The 20,661-nt window shown below is 40.7% G+C and overlaps 3 protein-coding genes across 6 annotated transcripts; 2 read left to right on the plus strand and 1 right to left on the minus strand.

Annotated features, from left to right (window-relative positions):
• The first annotated feature begins 109 nt into the window (after positions 1-109).
• Positions 110-6,222, plus strand: ecd (ecdysoneless homolog (Drosophila)). Of its 2 annotated transcripts, XM_077613893.1 has the most exons (14): positions 110-360; positions 440-658; positions 734-851; positions 933-1,020; positions 1,233-1,411; positions 2,640-2,832; positions 2,907-3,035; positions 3,129-3,254; positions 3,353-3,438; positions 3,822-3,925; positions 4,854-5,100; positions 5,281-5,351; positions 5,417-5,640; positions 5,776-6,222. In XM_077613893.1, exons 2-14 carry the CDS (start codon positions 460-462, stop codon positions 5,980-5,982), a joined length of 1,971 nt encoding a protein of 656 aa, XP_077470019.1. In that variant the 5' UTR covers positions 110-360; positions 440-459; the 3' UTR covers positions 5,983-6,222. The 2 variants fall into 2 exon arrangements, with proteins under 2 accessions (XP_077470019.1, XP_077470020.1); XM_077613894.1 differs by lacking the exon at positions 110-360 and having other exon boundaries at positions 368-658.
• Positions 6,116-11,368, minus strand: LOC144084992 (uncharacterized). Of its 2 annotated transcripts, XM_077613899.1 has the most exons (5): positions 11,089-11,368; positions 10,869-10,920; positions 9,942-10,131; positions 8,262-8,562; positions 6,116-6,925 (listed from the first exon to the last, which is right to left on the minus strand). In XM_077613899.1, the coding sequence occupies exons 2-5, from the start codon at positions 10,895-10,897 to the stop codon at positions 6,513-6,515; spliced, it is 933 nt and encodes a 310-aa protein (XP_077470025.1). In that variant the 5' UTR covers positions 10,898-10,920; positions 11,089-11,368; the 3' UTR covers positions 6,116-6,512. The 2 variants fall into 2 exon arrangements, with proteins under 2 accessions (XP_077470025.1, XP_077470024.1); XM_077613898.1 differs by lacking the exons at positions 10,869-10,920; positions 11,089-11,368 and having other exon boundaries at positions 9,942-10,388.
• A 1,083-nt stretch (positions 11,369-12,451) lies between these two features.
• On the plus strand, positions 12,452-20,373 carry p4ha1b (prolyl 4-hydroxylase, alpha polypeptide I b). Of its 2 annotated transcripts, none has more exons than XM_077613896.1 (15): positions 12,452-12,804; positions 14,645-14,724; positions 15,233-15,329; positions 15,394-15,545; positions 15,630-15,767; positions 15,999-16,238; positions 16,411-16,637; positions 16,730-16,906; positions 17,493-17,563; positions 18,821-18,920; positions 19,136-19,189; positions 19,267-19,332; positions 19,406-19,474; positions 20,073-20,169; positions 20,240-20,373. In XM_077613896.1, exons 1-15 carry the CDS (start codon positions 12,791-12,793, stop codon positions 20,308-20,310), a joined length of 1,653 nt encoding a protein of 550 aa, XP_077470022.1. In that variant the 5' UTR covers positions 12,452-12,790; the 3' UTR covers positions 20,311-20,373. The 2 variants fall into 2 exon arrangements, with proteins under 2 accessions (XP_077470022.1, XP_077470021.1); XM_077613895.1 differs by lacking the exon at positions 17,493-17,563 and adding an exon at positions 17,925-17,995.
• The last annotated feature ends 288 nt before the right edge of the window (positions 20,374-20,661 follow it).

Below are 20,661 nucleotides of genomic sequence, written 5' to 3' on the forward strand. Positions count from 1 at the left end.
TGAAATAGACTACTTTCCCAGAGTTCATTGCGAGAGCAAGAGTGTGCTTCTGAAATATGTCCGACTTGATGTTGTACATTGGTGATGGTTCCCCCTCGTTGATTTTGAGAATAAAATGATATCCTATCAAGGAATAATATATAATAAATGACGATAAATTAAGTCCAAATATATGCATTTTAAAATCATATGATAATGAACTATTTTATACTGATAGGAATATAAAGGAATATAATTATTCTTGGTTCCGACTTGGCGAGTCGAGCACGTTTAGCGTAGGACGTTAGAAATGTTGTAAAATCAAAGTGGCCACATTTGGCGGAATATATACCCAAAACTAACGTTTTACAAGCAATCGGGGTAAGACGATTATTTTATCTAATGCATTTACACATGTGAAGATTGCATGTATGATTTACGATAGCATCTGCCCCGCCAGGGATTAAATAATAAACAAAAATGGACGGTCTTCAGAGGAGAGTTGTTCAGGAGGACTCAGTCCAGTACAAACTCTTTTTGACTGAGACGATCACGGTACAAAACATCGAGGAACATCTCTCTTGTCTCGTGGAGGAGATTCTTGCAAAAATTGCGCCTCTCTCCATGCAGTACATTTGGCAGAACCAGCCATTTAACCTCAAGTATTATCCTGAGAAAGGTAAGAGTGCAAACCATGCATTTTGGAATTATTGTATATTCCCGATGGCTCAAATTTTGTGTTATTTTTTTTCAGGGGGCGTTCCGGATCATATTGGTGGCAGCACCCAGTTTGGTGACAATGTGGATGATGAGTGGTTTATTGTTTACCTTTTAAAGCATATAACAGAGGCTTTTCCGGGGCTCGCTGCAAGGTGAAGATATTTTTTTATGGATACACTTATTTTTTGTGTTATTGTGAGTCTGTTTTTTGAATTTTTTCATTTTCCATGCAGAGTCGAGGATAACGATGGTGAATTCCTGCTAATTGAAGTCGCTGATCATCTCCCCAAATGGCTGAATCCAGACACCAGTGAGAACAGGGTGCGTGTTCATCACATGTTGAAAACATAAAGACATTTGTTAAGGGTTCAAATCCAGAATTTCATGACGGAACATTCCGATATGTATTTTATGGAGAATAATGAGCCAACTATGATTTCTACAAATGCCTGAAAAAATAACCCCGTACAACTCCTTTAATAACTCCAAATAAATGTGTTTTCATGTTTCACTTATTGTTTTATTCTCAACAGGTGTTCATCTACCATGGCATTTTGCATCTCCTGCCCAGTCCTTCGCGTTCCAGACCCATAGGGATCCCGAAGAATGTGGTACCGAGCATTCAGCAAGCCATAACGTTCCTCGCCTCCCAGCCGGAAGCATGCCGGGCCAGCGCTGAGATTACCGCGGCCCTGCATAAACGTCTAGATGGGTGAGGGAATGCAAACGTCTATTCCGCCCTAAATAGCGGGCAGACGCCAACATAAAAACACACAAATACACATAAAAATGCAAATACATTCAATATGTTTAGCACTAGGATGAAGGAGAACAGTTTCCAGTGCAGCACATTAAATCTCTTTCATTTTTTTACTTCCATATTTTAGAAAGCAGCAGATTGTGTCCTTCACAGAGGAAACACTGAAATGAGACTTAGCTTTGTTAGGATATCATTTAGTAAATGAATACAGGCATGAAAGCACTCTCTGAGAAGGATTAGCTCTTCAAGCACGGGTGCAATGATCGGGTTTAATTCTGCCCCACATCCCCCATTGGGCGGGGGAGGGGGAGAAAATCACTCTTGATTAGAGATGTCCCAATCACAAATGTTTTGCACCTGGGTTCAATTCTGGGTCAACTGATTTTGAGGAGCTACCCGTAAAAAAATGTACAACAAAACATACTTTTTGGTTTATTTTGATGATATCCTGCTTTGTAGCCCCTAAACAAAACAAAAAAAGATTAAAAACTCGATAATTAGAAAATGACATGATTTCCGATCACATTCAGCTGTCAGGCTCTTTAACAAAACAAATGGCTACCGTATGCATACATGTATATCTGTGTATGTATGTAAATATGTGCTTATTTATGTATGTATGTATGTATGTATATATGTGTATCTACACGTATGTGTATGTATGTATATATGTGTATGTACACGTATGTGTATGTATGTATGTATGTATATATATGTGTATGTACACGTATGTGTATGTATGTGTGTATATATATATATATACATATATATATATATATATATATATATATTTATATATACACATATATATATTTATATATACACATATATATACATATACATACACATACGTGTATGTATGTACACGTATGTGTAGGTATATGTATGTGTATATATATTTCAGCAACACGCTTATTTATTTATATATTTATTCATGTATTTATTTATTAACGTACTTATTACCTATCTATTTATGTCTAAAATGCCTTTCCTATTTCTGCATCCTCACCCTCTTGCTACTGTGACAACGAAATTACCCGAATACGGGATGAATAAAGTTATCCAATCCAATCCAATCCAATGACGTCTGAAGAATACTACTCCAATTGGGCACAATTTTTAGTATTTAGTTCATTAGAAGGTGCTATATATTTTTTATCCATCCATGTCCTTTGTTTAGGTATCCAGAGAAGATTAAAGCTGGCCTCCACCGCGCCCACTGCTTCGTACCAGCGGGCGTGGCAACGCTTTTAGCGCAGCGCCCCGACCTGGTGGCCCCCGCCGTGTCCGCCTTTTACCTCCGTGACCCCATCGACCTCCGGGCGTGCCGACATTTCAAGAACTTCCCGCCCGACACGCGGGTCTTAACCTCTGTACGCTAACGCAAATTGCCAATCTGGCGGCCGGTAGTGGACGCTGAGACGCCCGACTTTGCCCGTCTTCCCAGGTGACGTTCACTCGGTGCTTGTACGCTCAACTGCAGCAGCAAATGTTCGTCCCAGACAAGAGGAGTGGCTTTACCATGCCCCCGCGGTCGGACCCGCGCTTCAAATCGCATGAGCTCGGCATGAAGCTGGTCAGGCCGATATTGTTGACGTTTCGTGTTCGATAGCAATGCTGACGATTGGTTAACTATTGTTTGGTGCTTATTTCCTTCTGTGTGACCCAGGCTCATGGCTTCGAGATCTTGTGTTCCAAGTGTAGACTTCCCTCTTCAGAGGCCGACTCTCCGGTCAGTTGTAACCCGCAATGGAAAGGGTTCTTGCAAAGTCTGAAGACCAACGGTTACTTCAGGGTTAGTCCCATTTTTTTTGTTATTTTTTTTTAAACGCCTGCATGAAGGCATAAAACGTGACATCACCCTTAAAGACAAGAGTTTGTGTTTGAACGCAGGAAGAGATGGAGGGCTCGGCTCGTTACCGAGAGCTGATGAGTTCAGCAGAAAAATTCTTTAAGCAGTCGGTCGCCTCGACATTCAGGTGAGGATGAAAAGCGGCACGCCTATTTTCATATTTTCCCACTAGAACAGCGGCTCTTATCTATTTCCACTTGGTTCCACTTGACCAAATACTATCATTTTGAAAATTAAAATGCAAATGTGTTTTGAGGGCTATTCATAACAATAAACATGCGCATTTTGAAGATTGACACTCAGTTGGGATATTGCCGTACTTCAAAATTCAAAATGCATGGCACTAAGTAATTAAAAATTGGCTTTGTTTTTGAGTGGCATTATTTGAAGACCATATTAGGGATTTTTCCATTAAAACAGTGACCAGAGGGGATGTTTTGACAGTATTCTCGTTTTTAAAATCTCAAAAAAATGGACTCTCAACGTGCCCAATTTGCACTTGTGTGGCAGTGTCATGTCTCCAGGGGACGAGGTTCTCCAACTGCTGAGCTCGTGTGGGCCCATCGATATCGAGACGCTGAGGAAACAAGAAGCACAGCTCCCTCAAGAGGACAGTGAGTACAACAAACTGGCACTGAAAAATACAGACGCTCCCCTACTTACAAACGAGTTAGGTTCCGAGCGATTGTTCATAAGTTGAATTTGTTCGTAAGTTGATTCAGTGCTATATTTTGTATTATAATTTATGTTTAAGGCCTATATAAGTATATTGAAGGTTTATATAAGTGCATTTGTATGTTTAAGGCTTGTATAAGTAACCTGCATTGGTTTGTATTGAAAAAAACATTTAACGAACGATCGTCGAATGATTCAAGTTGTATGCCCGTGCAACGCTCACCATTTTCTCACCCAGATCAAGCTTCTTTATTATTGCCACTTTCGTTTCAAATGAAATGGCTTGCCCCTTCCTTGCACTACCACCCTCACTAGAAGCCTTTCGCTTTTTACCAACCATATTGAATAATGGATGCACGAGATATTTAATGATAAAAATGTTCTTTGCGCACTGGAGATACGTTCACGCACTTACGCACTGCAACGAACTGGGCAGAGGAAGGTGGATGCTGGGTGAGCTCTCACAGCGCCAGGAGTCGGTATTAGCGGTGGAAAGAAGCACTACAAGAAGTAGCCGAAAGAAGCCAGGCTCACAGAACAAAGAAAGTTGTAAAAACATTGAAGTACAAAGTAAAGTAAAGAGGAATGTATTAAGAAATATTAAAATATAATTTTAAAAAAGATAGGGCTGTAAAACACGAAAAACATAAGAATATACAGAGGTACTGTCACTGGATTCCGCGTGACGGCACCATCTTGGGAAAAAAAAAACCTATGCGCAGACATGTTCGTATGTACCGTTGTTCGTAACTCGAATGTTCGTAAGTAAGGGAGCGTCTGTACCTTCAAATAATTGAATGTCTATTGCTGTCAATGGCATACAGTGCAGATGCTAAGCAGAATCGGCAAACTTGCTGTCATCTCCAGGTGACAACTGGCTTGAGGTCAGCGCTCAGGATTTGGAACGCATGCTCGAGGAGAGGTCCGGGTCCGCCCGGGAAACATCCGGAAAAGACCCTCGGAGCGTCGGGCCTACGAAGAAAGGCACCCGTACGACGACGGCGGACGACGGCGAGAAAGAAGAGGAAGCCGCTTGCAATCTTGTGGGCGTCAGCGAGAAGATGAAGGACTTCCTCAATGCCAAGTCATCCTACATGGGAGCTGAGTCACCATGGTGAGATATGTTGCTAACTCCTTGTCCGCTAATCTAGTTATTTTCAATACGTTATCTTCATTTTATATGTGCAATTGATGGAAAAAAGTTGGATTTACCTGAACTGAATTAAGCATCTCAGGCAAGAATCCAGAGCCACTGAAGTCACGAGGTAAATACTTTTCTTTTCTTTTTTTGCAGGAACTGTTCAAGCAATAATCCTTTCACCTATGACACGGCAACCCTCATAAGTGAACTGGAACGGATATTAGGTATGTTGATTTGGGGAAAATTGTCCGTTTATCACTTGACTTCAATCATCCGATTTTTGCCGCAGACACGAGTGAAAAGGATTCGCTCGATTCGGACGATATTTGTGAAGATGAGTGGGAAGAACTCGGGGATGACGATGATGATGATGATGAAGAAGAGATAGAAGAGGGACCTTCTGCTCACAAGGAGATGAATGGGATGGAGGCTTTGGACAGCATAAAAGGATACATGGAGCAGATGGACCAGGAGCTGACCGACACGCATATTGGAAAGAGCTTTAATCAGATGGTAAGAACAATCCAGACCTTTCTGATTCAACAACAGAATTTTAACCTGCCAATGCCTAACTTTAAAATGGTGGGACTAAAACAAGTATCGGGCCAGCTGATAATGTGTCGATTTCTACTCTTGTGCTGTCTGCAGACGTTGTCATCGGTCCATTCAGACGGGAAAGAGGGATCCCCGATCCCAGCCGCCGACGCGGAGCAGATTCAGCCTCTGGACGTCGACGTCAACCTGGTGGCCAATCTTTTGGAGTCTCTCAGTTGCCAGGAAGGCCTGGCCGGACCTGCCTCCAATCTGCTCCAGAGTATCGGGATACACCTTCCCCTGAACTCGGATCGCTCTTAGCTGTCAGCGACTTTCTGCTTGGCAAAGAAAGGCAACTAAGAAGAATCATGGCCTGTATGGGTATATTCATTTTCTGCATTCTTTGTATAACATGATGGGAAATACGGCAAAGTTGTGATGAATGAATTCATGGTTCAAAAGAGGTTGGATTTTTATTGAAAGCCTGTGTAACACTGTAAATACAGTTTGATTTGGTTGGAAGTACTGTAATAAAAAAATATCTATTTTTGTTGGCAATAAGGTGTCTTATTTTCGAAAGGATGCAATTCATTAAAATTCAAGAACATTTTCCTTTGAGGATTGATTTTGGCCAATTACCACGAGCAGATATACTGACCCAGTTTTACAATAAAAAATCCTATATTGGTTTAATGAAAGTTGATTAATTTATCAAAGCATGTCTTCATTTTGGGGTTGATCTCTGGGATTTTTTTATTTATTTTAATATACTGTGAATTCAGAATATAAAAATGAGTCACAGACAACTTTGACCAGCAAAAGTAGTAAAAAATAGTGACTAAAATGCCCTTTTAAAGGCACATCTGTACCAAGGGGTGCAGCAGTTCCCTGGCCGAGTGTAACAGCGCGGCAGCCAGCGGCGAGACGGACAACGCCGACATCACCGCGGCAAAGTCCAGGAGCATCCCCAGCAGCAGGATGGCGAGCAGGTAGCCGTGGAAGAGCAGGCTGCGCCAGCTGGCCCGACTTAGGACCAGCGGGGGGCTTTCCGGATGCAGGGTCCACAGGAGACCCAGCAGACAGCACTGGTTTACCACCAAATTGTAGTAAAAGTCCAGAGCGGAAGAGCGGTTGGCAGAAGGAGGGCCGTTGTGCTCGGCCTCGTACGCTTTGGACGACCAGGTCAGGGAGAGGCCCAGGAGGATGACGGCCAGAGGCCCGTAAATGTATTCCAGAGGTTCCATAACTGATATGCCGTGAGAGGCTGAAACGGGTGACCCCAAAACTATATTGTGTAAAGAGATACTTTAGTAGTAAGGAAAATTAAGACCTGCTTTGATATGACTTGAGGAAAAGAAAATATGATAATGTAAGAATAGGCTTAATTTAAGTTAGGGGTGTCAATTCGGTTCATGGGCCGCATTCATTGGCCAAATATGTCATGAATGACTCCTTTTCCTCACCTCTTTTGCAAATAAATCCAGTATGACGGTTCAAATATCTTATATAATGATATTTTGACATTAGTTTCCTGTATTGTATAATTTATGTTTGGTTATGTATACAGTACTTTCTGGACTATTAGGCACACCGGATTATAAAACAGGCCTTCAATGAATGGCATAATTTTTTTTTCACATTTAAAGTGCACCGGATTATAAAACACAGTCGTGGTAGTAGTAGTAGTAGTAGTATTACTTGTAGTAGTAGTAGAAGTAGTAGTAGTAGTATTACTTGTAGTAGTAGTAGAAGTAGTAGTAGTAGTATTACTTGTAGTAGTAGTAGAAGTAGTAGTAGTAGTATTACTTGTAGTAGTAGTATTACTTGTAGTAGTAGTATTACTTGTAGTAGTAGTATTACTTGTAGTAGTAGTAGTAGTATTACTTGTAGTAGTAGTATTACTTGTAGTAGTAGTATTACTTGTAGTAGTAGTAGTATTACTTGTAGTAGTAGTATTACTTGTAGTAGTAGTAGTATTACTTGTAGTAGTAGTATTACTTGTAGTAGTAGTAGTAGTATTACTTGTAGTAGTAGTAGTAGTAGTATTACTTGGAGTAGTAGTAGTATTACTTGTAGTAGTAGTATTACTTGTAGTAGTAGTATTACTTGTAGTAGTATTACTTGTAGTAGTAGTACTTGTAGTAGTAGTATTACTTGTAGTAGTAGTACTTGTAGTAGTATTACTTGTAGTAGTAGTATTACTTGTAGTAGTAGGAGTATTACTTGTAGTAGTAGTATTACTTGTAGTAGTAGTACTACTACTACTGTAGTAGTAGTATTACTTGTAGTAGTAGGAGTATTACTTGTAGTAGTAGTATTACTTGTAGTAGTAGTATTACTTGTAGTAGTGGTACTACTACTACTGTAGTAGTAGTAGTAGCAGCAGCAGTAGTAGTGGTAGTCGTAGTGGTGGTAGTTGTAGCAGTAGTAGTAGTGGTAGTAGCAGTAGTAGTAGTGGTAGTAGTAATAGTAGTAGTAGTCGTGGGTGGTAGTACTAGTCCTACATCCACTAGGTGGAACTGTAGTAATAGTAGTAGTGGTTAAGAGTTGTGTTATACATCCCTTAATTTGCTGTCCGGATGGAAGAACTGTGTTTTTACCTGTGAAGAGCAGAGACGACCCGGTCAGAACGGACAGGAAGACAAATGTGTGGCCAGAGGGTGATGCTGTCACTTTCAGCACGCAGCCCAAGCCCACCGTGACGAGGGGCAACAGACGCCAGGCCAGCGGATAGAGGCCCGCGTGCCAAGTGTTGGCCTCGGCCCACATGGCCAGCACGGCACGGACGCTGCTGCAAACGGACGGCACCAGGAGACGCTCCGCCACCGCTCGATTGAAAGGCCTCAGAGGTGCCACGCCCAGGATGTGGAGGAGATTGAGGAAAAACAAAGACAGCAATACCTGCAAAACAAAAGCAATGCAAATTTGGTCCGCTTTCACGAGCTTTTCCGTTCTTTAGCTTAATTAAAGGAGCCCAAACGCTATTGACAGATGGCGTGTTTAATGGAGCGCCAAGGTAAGCGTCAACTACACCGTAAATGGGAAGTCGGCAGATGGTGAGCCGTGTAATGGCATCTAAACTTTAAACAATAATAATCTCCTGAGGAGTGCGATGTGGATCACAAGGTCATTGTAAAACTTTAATTTAGGGTGCGGGTTTTCATTTAAACCCATAAAGAGGACACCATTTCACCAACAAGTGCAATCAGTGGATTGCAGTCAGGTGCTTCTTGTTTCAGCACAACCCCCGCCGGTTAATTTCTGTGCTTAATCGGTTGAAACCTTCCCCCACAGCGACCCTTGAGGACTGATTTTACCACCCCCGCTCTAAACACACGACACTGTCATGATTTTGCCTCGGTTGCCGAGCGCAGTAAGCAGGAAAATGAGGGAATCGCTGGTGCACAAATTAGGAATTTAATGAAAAATAACCATACAAACAATAAAGACTGGTACAAAATGAAGAAAAAAAACTTAACAAGGGAGACGCACATTGATGACTTAACATACCTGTCAACCTCTGCCGATAACTGCCCTTATAAATGATTATGATTCCCCTTACAAACCCCCCAAAAACCTTACAAACACCGTACGAGTCGTACGGTGTTTGTAAGGTTTTTGGGGGGTTTGTAAGGGGAATCATAATCATTTATAAGGGCAGTTATCAGCAGAGGTTGACAGGTATGTGACTAGGCAAACATAACAAAGACAGAAAACACGGGTTTTAAATGCAAAGACACAGGTTGATGACAATAACGAACACCTGGGTCACACAAGGGAAAGCCAGCCAGAAAGGACACAGCAGGTCAAACTGACAAGGAAAAAACACCCAGCCCCCAAAACCCCAACAAAACATGACAGCCAGGGAAATCTTATCAAAGGCCTTAATTTTTAATGTTTGTTAACAGTTAAACCATGTGGGAGGTTTTAGCGAAAACCTGATGACTCATACCTGTCAACCTCTGCCGATAACTGCAGACTCGTACGGTGTTTGTAAGGTTTTTTGGGGGTTTGTAAGGGGAATCATAATCATTTATAAGGGCAGTTATCGGCAGAGGTTGACAGGTATGTCAGATGTTGTATTTTTTTTCGCCTACATTCCAAGGTCCGCTCCAGTGATTGTCCTTCACCAAGTTCAATCATTTGAATCAGATTTTCAAACGTTTAGGTCAAGACGTAGAAAACGACTGGTCGCCCTTTGCCAACATAGCAAATAAACCCCGGTTCGTCAACACGATTTGGCACAAACTGATTTTTTTGGGAAGAGTTGGGGCGGCGACCTGGCCGAAGCTGAGGGCCACCGCGTACGGGTAGCGGTACTGGGGCAGGAAGACGCCGGCCACGAAAGAGCGAAGTTGGTCGGCCAGGCCGTACAGGAAGAAGACCGCCGCGCAGAGGGCGGGCAACGAGGGCTTCAGTGCACGCATGGAGGAAAAGACGGCGGATTTGCACCATCTCCAACTCCTCCACCTTTCACAATATACATAACAGATGGAGTACTCCATTAATAAAAGGTTTGACAGTTAAACCGTGCAATAATGGAATACTTGGTTTTCATTCATGTGACAGCAATAATAATCATGTATGGCACTTTAATCGCTGAACATGTTAACAACAATTTCAACTTTAAAAGGTTCCATCTCGCATTTTTTGGTTCAACGTTAGTTGATAGGAGAGTTTTGATTAATCACACTTTTATAATTTTCGGTCATGGCTAATAATAATATGTCATGGCTAATAATAATAATAATATGTCATGGCTAATAATAATAATATGTCATGGCTAATAATAATAATATTTCATGGCTAATAATAATAATAATATGTCATGGCTAATAATAATAATATGTCATGGCTAATAATAATAATATGTCATGGCTAATAATAATTTATAGTACCAAGAAACAAAATATTGATTTTTTTCATCCCCAAATCTCTTCTTTTTGGCCTCTTCACAAATTAAGCAATTATTGTAATCAAGGTGCTATTATTTTTTTTAAAGATAACGGACACAATAGGTCTTTCAATAAAATGCATGGCTCACTATAACCATACTTTATGATCAAAATAAAGTTTCAGACATTTCTTAGTTTTATTTTTAGTGGTTATATTATCACCACAACATATTAGTTCAAGTTTAACCAGGCAACTGTATTAAAAGAGAAGAAAAATGAAATATACTATAGCATAAAAGTACATGGGATTACCTTATAGTAGCTGAGTGACCGACTGTCATCTTGCTTGGCCTCTGTTAATGTTCTGCGCTCAGAAGTGTAAAAAGTAAGTCCCATAAGATAAATACATAGATTTATCCAGGTTAACCATTTTGCATCAGCAGTTAACCCCTTCACATGCATAAACCAAGTTGTTGTTTAACCTTCTCGGCCAAACAGAAAGAGCTGAAGTACCTTATTTTAATTCACTTACCATCTGGCAATCCTCCAAAAGTCATATTTCAGCTTCAGACTGCGATAATAGATTATTAAAAACCTCAAGTAAAGTTCTGGTAAAGCATATTTATTTGAGAGAAAGTTCCTCCCGGCCAAGACGGCCTGCTACCGCTTTCACCTCGTCCTTTTTTTGCGCTTGAATTGTCCAGTTGGACTTTGGTCCGGTTTTGTTTGCCCCCCTTTAAAAAAAAAAAAAACAATTATCCATTCATTAAGTATCGCTTACTGTTGAAACAGAGAAAGTGACAACATTCATGGATTACGTCCAGAATTTGTTTTATGACACATTTATAAACACAGATAAGGCAAATATGTTATCTAGTTCAATGCCACTATAGATTTTTCTCCTCTGATGTATGACTAATGTGGGATAGTAAAACAAATGGTTGCACTTGTTCTTTTTTTTGCTTAATAATGTCCATAATGGACAAAGACGGTGCAAAGTGTAAAGTGTAAAAAAATAAACATCAGAGCAAACATACTCCTGTGCAAGACTGGGTTCTTTTTAATGTTAGCCCCTCATTTCCTTATTTTTATTTGGTACTTTTGGGGGTTCAGGGCTCATTTTTGCAGCTCTCTCCACAATTTAAGACGTTTTTGTTCTGCAAAAGGACCCTATTCGTTCGTACTAACAAAATAAATTGCTGCAGGTGTTTTACCTATTAAATGCAGAGGCCTGCTCTGTAAAATCGTCACTACATACTAATTTTAAACTGCCGCCCTGCCAAGAAATGGGAGGATCAAGAACACAGTAAATGCAGGCTGTCGACCATTAGTCTTCATCTGTCATTAAATCATCAGATCTGCTTTTTTTCTTCACATGGTGGTAGTTGAACGAGTAGACTGTGGTCGGTCATCAGAGGTACTGGAAACGATGATCCAAATTTAATGAAAGAGATGATTCCTTAACTTGGGCTTTGACCAGGACTTCATACCATGTTACAGTCACCCAAATATACTGGATTCATTAGTGTTTAGGAGCTAAAAGAGCTACGTATGTGAATCCATTGGGCGACTCATCTGCTGCATAAAGTTCCAGAAGTATACTTCAGAAACTTTTTTCATCATTTGTTGAGTTTCTTTCTAAACAACTGTCGTGTTTACATGCGACATTCCTACCAGAGACTAAGATTCATTGCATCCCAAATACTCCTCCCCGGACACGCCCACAAATTTAACTCCTCCCCTTTGAACTCTGGATTGCCCTCCCATCCGACACATTTTGGTTTGCGGGGATTTTTTCTGGAATGTGGGAGGAATAAGAAACCTTTATACGTATCTGCAAACGGCTCCCAAACGTGTATGCTAAGGATTGCAAAGCATGCATTCATATCCACCGAAGCACCATTTTTTTTCACACAAAGTTTTGAACATGTGGCACGGTGTGGTTCTTTAATGAGTTAAATAAAATAAAATAAAAAAGACAGATTATAGAAATCATCTGTCACCCCACGTATGGATGACACCTCCCCTGAAGATCGGAAAACGACTGCCCCCTTCCAAAAGCATGTGAGACTCTGCACGTAGTCCTTTTTGGTCTTGGCTTGTCCAGGCAGAAAAAGAAGCAGATGTCCACCAGTTCGACGGGACATCTCAGATAGGACAACTTGACTTTCCTCATCCTTTTAACATCGCCATTGAACACTGGCACACTTTTTTTTTATTCCCCTGAAGACATCATGCATTTTATCAGGTGAAGGCTGTCAAATATGATATTAAAAATTGTCTTGAGTTGTTTGTTTACGCGTTCCAATGAAGTAGTACTTTCACTTTGTAGCTCGAAGTGTCTCTGCGCTAGGCTAAGCTACACTAGCTAACTGGAAAGTAGGTTAAAGCTTATTATATTGACGACAATGTTCTTTTTGAATGATTAAGGATGAATGATTAAAGTTAAAAGAAGTATATTTCGTCTGCCGGTTTTAGTCTGGTAACCTAGACAACGTGGATTGCGACGGACGTTGATTTTTCTGTTATACGTAGTGTGTTACTATTGTTTATTTATTGGCATTTTATTTTCACTGCTAAGGTCTTAAAATGTCATTCAATGTTAAGTAGCGATGTCTTTTAAATTTCGTATAATGTGTCACTGTCGTGATTGAATGCTAGCTGATGCTAAAAGCTAACACTCGCTTAGTTATGGTGAGAATGAATTATTTTTGGAAGCTGAATGTGTTGATGATGAAAACAAAAGAAACACTTGTAGCCAAGATGTTTGAAAGCGTATTTGTTCAAGTTAAGCACGGGTAAAAGCTTGTGTTTATCCGGCAAGGCTGCGGTCTTTCCGGCGGGGAGGGGCGAAGACGTGGCAGTCCTTTCCTCTTCCATTCACTATTAATACATGAAAAGTTATCCTTAATCTAAGGAAAACCTGCCTGTTGGGGACTTTAGATGCATTAAAAACGATATATATATATTTTTTTTTTAAATGGAAGAAAACAAACACGTTGAATATTTGTTCACATTTTTTTAGCTCAGTTTTAATATGGCCAACACAAACTCAATTTTTTTTTCAATATATGTGAAAATTTTCATCTTCATGGCGTTGTAATACTTTTAATATTATTCTGTATCTGACCCTTAAATTACTGAGGAGTCCAGGCCGTTTCATTTGTTATTTTGCTTAATTTGCAAACTGATTAAGAAGATACCTTGTCTGCTCATCTGACAATTTATTACAAATTTATAGATTTTGTAGTTAATAAGTCATGCCAAATGTCAGTGAGGTGTACTCCAAGGATTTTTAAATGAAATTGGATGGGACAGCTTGTTTGCTCAGAGTATTTGGAATTTAATCCTCTGTTTTGGTGACAGAATTTAAACGTGTGGTAAATTCCTCCCTATAAAAAGCATGGCAGCTCTGTTTTTATTTTGCCCCGCCGCTGACCTAAATTGAAAAGCCACATGAGGTTTTATTTTCTCTAGAAGCTTGCCCGCTTGGCAGAACCTGTCTGAACCTGCTTCTGCTTTACTTCAGAAAAAGTTTCAATATATTTTCATCTGGTCACTGTGTGACTTGGTGAGATCATTTCCACTTCACCAGGCGAGCTTATTTTGCAGAGGGTCACATGCATTCAGTCTTGGCTTACCATTGGCCGAATAGTTGACCGCAGGAAATCCCAGGCCAGACATGTCGAGAGAATCATTGGGGCATTCACTTTTACACCTCCAGGAGATTTGGCAGTCAACATTCCCCACACCAGCTATGTGTATTTTCCCCCACATTGGTAGTTTGCATTGCACTGCATTTAATCTGAGTTGAAAAATGTAGAGAAAAAAATGATTGGTCTCAACTTGTAGACACACCTGCCCTAACTGCAGGCCTTTATGATCTCATGATGCATGTCAAAATGTATCCCGTATTTGAAAAATGGACCCATCACAACTTGCCCGAAAGAGTAATTGATCTTCATGGCATTTTCTCATGCAGTAAAGACGAACACTCCTACCAAAACAAACACACACATTTTGTCTAGGTAACACCGCACCGCCATGAAACGTTATATTAATGTCTTTTGGAACCCATCTCTCCACAGGAAGCTGCTGCCATGTTGGTGTTTTCTGCTACTGAGTGGTCAGCATTTAATCTCAGCCCATGACTTTTTTACTTCCATAGGTAAAAGGTCTCATTTTTCTTACATTAGAGCACATGTGTCAAAGTGGCGGCCCAGGGGCCAAATCTGGCCCGCCGCATCATTTTGTGTGGCCGAGGAAAGTAGATCATGAGTGCCGACTTTCTATTTTAGGATCAAATTAAAATGAAGAGTATAGATGTATATTAAATTTCCTGATTTTCCCCCTTTTAAATCAATAATTGGAATTTTTTAATCATTTTTTTCTGTGTTTTTAGTTCAAAAATCATTTTATAAAATCTAAAAAAATATTTAAAAAAAGCTAAAATAAACATTGTTTTAGATCTATAAAAAACTGAATATTCAGGTCTTTTAATACAGTTATTTTAATCCATTTATAAAAATAAATAAATCTAAATATTATATCTAAAATGGTCCGGCCCACATGAAATCCAGTTGACGTTAACGCGGCCCTCAAACCAACCCGAGTCTGACACCCCTGCATTAGAGGTAACATTGATATGTATTAATCTCACGTGTGTGTTTTTTTAGGTCAAATGACAGATCTGTTGTTCACCGAGAAAGATCTCATCACATCCTTGAAGGACTACATCCAAGCCGAGGAGAACAAGTTGGAGCGTGTCAAAAAGTCAGTGTGCCGACGACCCCATTTCGACTTCTTCTCATCGTAAATTTAACGTTTTTTTTGGCAGGTGGGCTGATAAATTGGAATCTTTGTCCGCCATGGCGACACAAGACCCCGAAGGATTCCTGGGGCACCCGGTCAATGCCTTTAAGCTTATGAAGAGGCTCAACACGGAGTGGGGAGATCTGGAGAGCCTCGTCCTTAGCGACACCACAGATGGTTCGATAAAAAAATAAATAAATACAACGTTAATCCCTCCACTTATCCTTCACTCGCCGCATCACGTTCTGCTTGCCCCATCAGGTTTTATTTCCAACCTGACGATTCAGAGGCGCTACTTCCCTACAGAAGAAGACCAGACGGGCGCGGCCAAAGCTCTTCTCCGTTTGCAAGACACATACAAATTAGATGCCAACACCATTTCGACAGGAAACTTACCTGGTAAGAATCCGCCTTTTTAAAGTATGCCAGCGTGCAACGGCAGGAACATGTCGTAAAACTGCAACAAAGCGATAAAATTAATGCTTAGCCTGAAAATGAAATAAATAAATCCCTCCAAAGAAGAAATAAATCCAAACAATAGCCCAGGGATGCGGAAATGAAAATAGAGTACCTCTTTAAACTCGTGTCTCGGTTTGATTTCATCTCAAAATGGCCGTGTGTCTTTTTCAGGAGTGAAAGAAAAGACCGTTATGACTGTGGAGGACTGCTACGAGCTGGGAAAGATCGCCTACTCGGATGTTGACTACTACCACACAGAGCTGTGGATGGCACAGGCTTTGAAGCAGCTGGATGGTGGTGAGGAGTCCACTGTGGACAAGGTGACTCTGCTGGACTACCTCAGTTATGCCATCTACCAGCAAGGACGATTGGAACGTGCTTTGGAGTACACCAAGAATCTCCTTGAACTCGGTTGGTTCCCGTGCCAAAAAGCCATCTCAATAAAAACCGATGCGATTTGTGGACTGGAGGGTTCTTTGCTAAATTGCTCTGGAGAAACATATTTTTATTCTTAAAGAATATTCGTGTGAAGCCGTTGCAGATGTCTTTGTTTGATAACAGTTACAGATGTCCTGCTTTTCAGATCCAGAACATCAACGGGCCAAAGGCAATGTCAAGTACTTTGAGTTCCAGTTGGAGAAGCAGAGAAAGGAAAAGAAGGAGGAGGCTGAGACAGAGAAAGAACCTGAGAAGAAAGAAGAACCAAAGAAGAAACTGGTGAAGAGGCAGAAAAAGGACAGGAATACTTTCACTCTGATGCCTGAGAGGAAGAAGTATGAAATGCTGTGTCGTGGGGAGGGCATCAAAATGGTGAGAAGTACATTTAAATTACAAAAAAAAATCTCCCACTAGACATTTTTTTCTCAACACTCGGACCACCTGTTTTTCTTTCTTGCGTTCAGACCACACGAAGGCAAAGCCGACTGTTCTGCCGTTACTACGACAACAAACGCAACCCCTTTTATCTGCTGGGACCGGTCAAGCAGGAGGATGAGTGGGACAGACCATACATTGTCCGTTTCCTCAACATCATCTCGCACAAAGAAATTGAGAGGGTCAAAGAGCTGGCCAAACCCAAGGTAAGCTGTCGTGTGTTAGTGTCAACAATTGTGGTGGTGTTTTTCCTGGTATTTTTTTCCCAAATCCCTTTGTTTTTCAAAACAAAATAGAAGGTTCTGTATTTGTAACTGATTTCAGAGCAAAAAAAGTGAAAAAAAAAACTGTTTTAATCCCATTTCGCTGTTGGACAGAAAGCCACAGTCATTCCTGGAAGTTATGTAACAGAAGGAAGGCTTTTTTTGCACTGCACCATTTATTTGTTTATGGTAAAATCTCCTTATAAACACGTTCTTCGGAATGAACCTCCTCCTCTGACACACTTTAAATTTCGTATTCAACGAGTCTCGGCCATTGTTTTCCATTGAGTCTGCTGGAATTCTTTCCTCTGGAAAACGTCATTGATTTCTACTATGCAGAGGCAAACCGTTAGTGGCACTGTGTTTGTAGTACAAAAGCAATTACAACATGCCGTTTTTGACCCCTCTGAAACAATCTGGCGCAGTGGCCTCAGTATATTATACTTACTCTCTACATAGAGAGAGAATAAAAGCGAGAAACACACATACGCTGGCATGTGTGCGGTAAATCCTGTGCCTGGCTTCACAGCTACGCAGGGCCACCATCTCCAACCCCACCACGGGAGTGCTGGAGACGGCGCCCTACAGGATCAGTAAAAGGTAAGTTCCATTCAGGGGCTCACCAGGATCACAGATGGAGGAGGTGGTCTTCCCCCCTTTCCCTCCTGTTTGTACTTTTTTTGCTCTAGTTATTAACATAGTTGCTTTTTCACAAGCCCAGAGACGTTTCAAAGGCAAAAAGATGAATATTTTGCTGGCAAGTGCAAGCCTCATGAAACAAACTTTTGGTACCATTTTTTTTTTTTTAAGCTGGCACATTGACATCCAGTGACTGTTTTTTGCTTTTCTCTTTCTCTCCCTCTTTTTCTTCTCTCTCACTGTCCTCTGGTATATTGCTTTTTTTTGTTTGTTTTTTTCCTGTCCACCCTCTATATCCACCTCGGGGCGGGAACTCCCGTAGTTAAGGCGAGCCACGGTGCATGACCCCCAAACTGGGAAGCTTACCACGGCCTTATACAGAGTCTCCAAGAGGTAAGGGGTAACGGGTCAAACTAAATCTTCTCGCAGCTTGGTTAAGAATTGAAATTATTTGCCGCTTACCTAAGACTGCTGCATTAGCAAAGCTGTTCTTTCGGGCTGCTTCGATTCGCGAGTTAACATAGTCTTGGTCGCCGAGGTTTTTGCCAAAATATTCAAGGTCAAGGCAGTGCATATTTCCTCTTGGTCTTATTTCTGGAATGAAGCCTGAGTACATTCTTTCATGGCCTTGTTCTGCTATGACTTGCAGTGTATGTCGAGTTTTGAAAGCAACACAAAAGAAAGTTGTTGATTTTCCTTTTTTTTATTTTTATTGTTCCCCCAGTAAATGTGATGAGTCACAAAATCTAGTTTTGGCAGTCACATAGCCTGACTGTGAACTTTGTCATTTTGAAAAGTTAAAGGGGTTGTTGTACTTGGCTTGTTTTGCAAGGAATGTGGAGAGGAAAGCTAATTGGACTTTTTCATAACTTCCTGATGCAAGACACATGAGAAAATATCTTTCTTGGCTAAATTGGACTCCCGCAGTATGACTCATCAAGGAGGAAAAATGGCAAATGATTTGTTACATTCTTACCGAAACGCAAACGCCTTGTAAAGTAAAAGTAGAATTTCCCGAAAATCCATTAAATATCCTTGCCCTGAACCCTCCTGAGCTGATTGGAGATCCTGAATTTTGGGCCACATGCTTACTTCTCTGGGCAGACGCTCTTTTGATCATGATTAACATTTCCTTCAGCATGATTTCTCTCATCGCCGGCTCATTCGTTGGTGATTTTTCGTGATTCTTCTTTCTCAACCAACCCTCCTCTGTTGCAGCGCTTGGCTCACTGCCTACGAAGATCCCATCGTTGAGAAGATAAACCAAAGAATTGAGGATCTCACTGGTTTGGAGATGGACACAGCAGAGGAGCTACAGGTCATTTTGTATTTTACGTATTTTCTGAATTAAATCGGACTTTGTAATGGTTAATTTGTTTACAATTGAGCACAAAAGTAAACCAAAGGGCATCTAAAGCATTTTGTAATCAGACCCACCCTCTTGCATGGTCTGAAAATGACACTAAAATAGTTTGTGTATTACTGTTAACATATTCTGAGACCAGAAAACTCCAAATACTGTCCCTTCAACAGGTTGCCAACTACGGTGTCGGAGGTCAATACGAGCCTCACTTCGACTTTGGAAGGGTACGTCCGCACACACCCACGTGCGTCAATACGTTTTGAAATCCAGACCTGTCAACTTGCCTCTATGTTTTGCGCAGAAAGACGAGCCAGATGCCTTCAAAGAGCTGGGGACGGGCAACCGCATAGCAACGTGGCTCTTTTATGTGAGTTCATGTCACGTATATATTTCAGACAAATGAGTAGGTACTCAAATTCAATCTCCCCTTTCTGTTGTAGATGAGCGACGTGTCAGCAGGGGGCGCTACAGTATTCCCAGACGTTGGCGCGTCAGTTACACCCCTAAAGGTTACTATTACCTTATGAATGACTGAATATTAAGTTGCTGTCTTAATGCAAGGAGCCAGGAAAATAGATTCTCATGTACTAAAGTAGCTGAGTGGATTCATGGAACTTCAGATTTTTTTTTAGGTGTCAATTTGGTTCATATTAGTCCTGACTATTACATCGTGTTAGAAAGAAATATTATATTTTTATTCCTGCCTTTTAATTATTTTATTGGGTCCAAACTGAATTCAAAAGTGCCACTAAATAGGCTAAAATTTCAGATTTTTACATCCTAGTTATGTAGAAAATACTTGTTAAATGTTTTTTGTGTGTGTTTCAGCTTTAACTAAGTTTATAAAATGAAGAGAACGGATATAGATATACATATATATCAAAATATTTTTAAATACAACAGGAAAGAAATTTGGAATTTGAGATAATTTAAAAAAACCCTCAATAGATTTGGGAAACAAAAGCATTTTATGTCAATATGGCAAAATGAACTACAAAATGCTACTTAGGACCTGGCAACCACCAAATAACTGTTTCATGGTTTTATTGCTGTGTCGTATTTGTCACTTGTGACCAATGTGTGCGTGTGTTTGTATTTTGTCTCCAGGGTACTGCAGTGTTCTGGTACAATCTCTTTCCCAGCGGGGAGGGCGACTACAGTACGAGACATGCAGCTTGCCCCGTGTTGGTGGGCAACAAGTGGGGTACGTCCTTTCAATTTAATTACTGTCAAGGAGTAGAGCTAATGTCTTTTTTTTCTGTGTCTTTTTTTAGTATCGAACAAATGGATTCACGAACGAGGCCAAGAGTGGCGGCGACCATGTAGTCTAAATGAGACTAACTGATTGATGCCAAAAAAACAAAGAAAAATGTTCCCACTTCCTCGGCCCAAAGCAGTCTGCCACAGAACGGACACTTACAAGTCAAAATGGCTCCGTACCCCTGAGCTCAAACACTCCATTTATTTCCTCCAAGCCGTACGATGCCTCGAGTACCAGCGGTTGTTAAAAATCAGGACCGCTTTGTTCCCAGATTGCCAGATCGTGCCTCTGTGTGTATCATAACACTCTGTTTGACCCAAAAGGTCAAGGTGTTTTTGCTATGCTATCCTTTTTTTTGTAGAAAACACTCCGTCTCCATGGTTCATTCACTCCTTTTTTAGACTTTGCAAGTTTACACATCGCACTCGGATTTTG

The sequence above is a fragment of the Stigmatopora argus genome, chromosome 11 (assembly GCF_051989625.1).
Source record: "Stigmatopora argus isolate UIUO_Sarg chromosome 11, RoL_Sarg_1.0, whole genome shotgun sequence".
Lineage (NCBI taxonomy): Eukaryota > Metazoa > Chordata > Actinopteri > Syngnathiformes > Syngnathidae > Stigmatopora > Stigmatopora argus.

Coding starts and splice junctions, on each gene's coding strand:
- LOC144084992 (XM_077613898.1), bottom strand. CDS start 10,166: ATGGAGTACTCCATCTGTTATGTATATTGTGAAAGGTGGAGGAGTTGG. Junction 8,563..9,941: donor TGGCCCTCAGCTTCGGCCAG/GTCGCCGCCCCA, acceptor TTTGTTTTGCAG/GTATTGCTGTCTTTGTTTTT. Junction 6,926..8,261: donor GTCGTCTCTGCTCTTCACAG/GTAAAAACACAG, acceptor CACCCGTTTCAG/CCTCTCACGGCATATCAGTT.
- p4ha1b (XM_077613896.1), top strand. Junction 15,768..15,998: donor TTCGACAGGAAACTTACCTG/GTAAGAATCCGC, acceptor TGTCTTTTTCAG/GAGTGAAAGAAAAGACCGTT. Junction 20,170..20,239: donor GTTGGTGGGCAACAAGTGGG/GTACGTCCTTTC, acceptor GTCTTTTTTTAG/TATCGAACAAATGGATTCAC.
- ecd (XM_077613893.1), top strand. CDS start 460: ATGGACGGTCTTCAGAGGAGAGTTGTTCAGGAGGACTCAGTCCAGTAC. Junction 852..932: donor TTTCCGGGGCTCGCTGCAAG/GTGAAGATATTT, acceptor TTTTCCATGCAG/AGTCGAGGATAACGATGGTG. Junction 1,021..1,232: donor CAGACACCAGTGAGAACAGG/GTGCGTGTTCAT, acceptor TATTCTCAACAG/GTGTTCATCTACCATGGCAT.